This window comes from Octodon degus, unplaced genomic scaffold, assembly GCF_000260255.1.
Source record: "Octodon degus isolate 3935 unplaced genomic scaffold, OctDeg1.0 scaffold00017, whole genome shotgun sequence".
In the NCBI taxonomy this organism is placed as follows: domain Eukaryota; kingdom Metazoa; phylum Chordata; class Mammalia; order Rodentia; family Octodontidae; genus Octodon; species Octodon degus.
Window position 1 is genome coordinate 9,811,826 of NW_004524593.1, and position 3,896 is coordinate 9,815,721.

Sequence of the window (3,896 nt, forward strand, 5' to 3'; positions counted from 1 at the left end):
AGTCCTGTTAGCAGTGTTACCAACTTCTTTGCATTTCTGATGCTACCAAGATCATGCTAGCCACTGTCATCTTTCTCTTGGGCCGTCATGGTGATAGGACCTAGATTTTCTCATTCTAAGTCCAGTGCTCTTTCCATGGTGGTGTGCAGCCCCTCATACATTCATCTTACTGCAGGAAGGTTTTTTACATTCCTTGAAGGGAGTAATTATCTTTTTTGTTTGCTATATATATCCCAAAGGGTACAGGGCTGTGCCATAAAACCAATGAGGGGCTCCATGTATCTAGTGAATGCCACAGTTTGACCAAACTACTTGGGTTTACTGTGGTCCATGATCAGTTTGGGTCATGAACTCACTCAGACTCATCATATTACAATGGTTTTTGGAAACGGGCAACTTGAATGAGTTAAGTTTTCAACAATTAGCTTATTTGTATTCTAAATGCTGAACATTTCATGTAACTGTAACTTTGGGGATGAGAGTGATTAGGCTGTAACTAATAGCTGCTGTGCTAGTTTAAGCCTCATAATGTTAGTATTTCTATACTGAAACACCTGGTATCCTGAAGTGGGGAGTGCCCCAGAGAATGTCTTAGCAAATCACAGAGCATCCATATTTAGCTTCGCTTTTACCATGCAAGAACAGGAAGGCCCTGCCATTTTTTTTCAAAGTTTTTATTCTCTTGCCTATGAAATTTCCTAAATGACTCTAGTAATCCTGATTGTCTCCTTGTTTTCACAGGTGATCTGCAATGCTTTCACCATCTGCAATGCAGAGATGCAGGAAGTTGGTGTTGGCCTGTACCCCAGGTATGGCAGACAGTATTTCATTGCATGAAAGACATGACCTTAAGTCCCACCCAGCTCCCAGCCTTTTGGAGGTAGTTAGAATAACTGTTGCAACCAATGGCTCACGAGCCAAGCTGGAAACTTAAAGATGAATTACAAGAAGATGTAAAAATGTTAAGTTTTATAACTGCAGTTTATGTGCTGTGCTATTAGTGAAGAGGCAGGGCTCAGAGCTAAATTTTTGTTCTTAGGGGTTTTAGGGTAGGAAGCTGGGGATTGTGGGTACCAATTAATTGTTATGCTGAGATTTGGTTATCCCCCACACCATCCCTGATCATATTGCCCTACCTCCTGTGCTGAAACACATGTGAATTTCATTAGCTGTACTATCTCATAGCCCTGGATCAGTTTTGTCACTTGCTTTAGCATACTCTGAGCCCTGTAACTCCAGGAGACAAGAGAACTTTCAAGACTGGCTATCTGCACTGCTTCAGCTGTCACCATGATCAGCTTTGTCCCTGAGCTACTACACTGCCCTTCCACAAGCACTAGTCATTTCTACTTTCATTTTGTGTTTATATCATTTGGGTTCAAGTATAAATATATTCTTTTTTACAATTAACCATGAATCTGAGAATTTGGCTTCTTTTCTTTCCAACAGGTGCCATTAGCTACAAGTCAGGTCTATTGCTATTGGTTCTCAAAAGCCTGTAGCAGAATGGCTCAGAGCATGGGCTCTGGGTCCAGGCCACCTGGTTCAGATTCAGTTACCACTTACTAGGGTGTATATGTGGATAAATCATTTAACCTTTGTGTATCCATCTCTTCATCTTTTCACAAATGATCTTTGTGAAATCATTGTATGTGTGCTGCTGAAACGAGCACTGTAAAGTCATTATCATGACTGCATTAGACAAACAAGTTCAAGCATTAAGAAAGTGCTTTCTATATAGTAAATGGTCATTCTACTTGTTATCAATTTATGGTGGAAGTTGAAATACATTCCATCTCTCAGATGTTAAAGACTGCACTTCCAGGGTAATAAAATGATGGTGCTCTGCCCCAAAGTGCATGAACATCTAGTTAGGAAGATGAGCTCAGCTTCCCTCAGAAGAGGAAGTCCTGCTCATTATTATGCTGTAGCAGAGGCACAAAATGAGATCCTTTGTGGGAAAGGTCAGTGGCATCTTGGCTGTAGTGATTGCTGGTGCATCCTATTATCTCAAAGATGATTTCTTTGCAAATCATTTTTTCCTCCCATCTTCATGTTGGATTACCTTTCTGACTGATATCTGAGATATCTGCACTCCAACCCAAAAAAGGGCCTCAAAAAATATTTCTATGAGCAAACTTCCCCAGTTAGTCTCCATGTTAGGGAACATTTTATTTCCTATGAAGTAGGATCATGATTTCTGGGAATGCTCCCAGAGTACTCAGGCTGTGGGGCCTTTTCAACCTCATCTATTTCTTCCCACTTAACATCCCGAACCCAAAGCATCTTTTACATTGAATTCACCAGATGTAGCTGTTTTACTTGATCTGCTCATCCATGATGTCTTCCTCTGTTTTTTTCAGTATGTCCTTGCTAAACCACAGCTGTGATCCCAACTGCTCCATTGTGTTCAATGGGCCCCACCTCCTACTACGTGCTGTCCGAGACATTGAGGTGGGAGAGGAGGTAAGGAAACATGTTTGCCCCCCTCTGACCTCCTCCCTCCCAACGACTCTGTGTGGCGGTTCCTACAACCATTTGTACTTAAGGGACTGCTTTTCATTATCCTTCTTTCTGCCAGTGAGAAGATACATAATAGAATCACCTCTGTTCAGCAGCCAGTGGCATCCCGACCTCTGAGTGTGCTAATGTTTTATTTTGTCACCATATTTTTGGATGGTGATAGTTCTAGTGCACAATTGCTATTTATGTAAGAGATATTTGTGTGTGTAACAGAGAGGTGTATATTTTATATATGTGCACAACGGTTGTTAAATCTCAACGGTAACAGCTTAGTGGCCTGTCACATCCCTGAAAATGGTCATTCTTCCATGACATGGAGAGCAAGCTGCTTGTGAATAGATTTTTAAGAGCTTATTCACTCCAAAGCCCACTAATTGTATTTTGAAATTTTTAGATCTCTGTGTAAAAAGCAAACAGGTTTTATTATTTCAGGCTGTTATTGCACCTTTACAAATCCATCTGCATCTCTGTGTGATCACTTAAGCAAATGTACAGAAAAGGAATAGAAGCCTCTGAGCATGACCTCCAGCAGTGAATTGGCCTTGACTCTCAGTTTGTAGCCAAGCCCTGTTGTTTTGGTGAGGAATCTGCAGAGCAGCCTAAGGTCTCATAAGGCAGTCAGGGCCTCTGGAGGACTGTGAACTCAAGTCTGCATGGAGCTTTCTCAGTTACCATTTGTGCTGAGTTCTGGGTTACAAATATTTATGCTTTCTAGAACCCAGTTTCCTTCTACCATTCAATTTGCTAAAGTGGATATTTATTGCAAGGAAAACAGAGGATCATAAGCTTTTATTGCATTTATCCAGCACTCAAGCCAATAAAATCTGAACTCCGAGGTATCATATTTTATGGAGATGGAGATTTGACTTTGACAAGATCCACCCCCAGACTGATGCCAACTAAATAAGACACTACTTACACTGCAACTTTTGTTGAATTCCCTGTTTGTAGGACTAGAGTATATGTATTTATCAGTAATATGAAGAATTTAGATTTATTTTCTTCCTGGAGCAATATATGACTACAAAGCAGGTAAGAAAGGGAACTACTATCTGTTTTGAGCAATATCAGTTTAGAAGCCAAAGAGTAGCTGCTATCATTGTTAATGATGATGTTATAGTAAATATACAAAACAAAACAAGGGCTAAGAATGTAGCTCATTGGTAGAGTGCTTACCTAGTGTGCACAAAACCCTAATTTCCATCTCCACCACTACAAAAGGGAAAGAAAGAAACTTGAGAAACAAACAGGAAAGCTCTTAGAATTTTCAGAAACAACACTTTTTCTCATATCTTATTTTTTTTCAAAGTTTTATTGATAAACAGATAGCAATGAGACAGTTTCAAATCCAATCGGAAGTACAGTTTCAACAA

General features: G+C 40.1%; 1 protein-coding gene across 1 annotated transcript in view; it reads left to right on the forward strand.

Annotated features, from left to right (window-relative positions):
* Positions 1-738: 738 nt before the first annotated feature.
* The window catches only part of LOC101577922 (histone-lysine N-methyltransferase SMYD3), a 201,351-nt gene continuing 198,193 nt past the window's right edge, over positions 739-3,896 (forward strand). The window contains exons 1-2 of the mRNA XM_023710374.1: positions 739-809; positions 2,364-2,466. Of these exons, the coding sequence (XP_023566142.1) occupies positions 778-809; positions 2,364-2,466 (135 nt within the window). The 5' untranslated portion in view covers positions 739-777. The remainder of the gene's footprint in view (positions 810-2,363; positions 2,467-3,896) is intronic.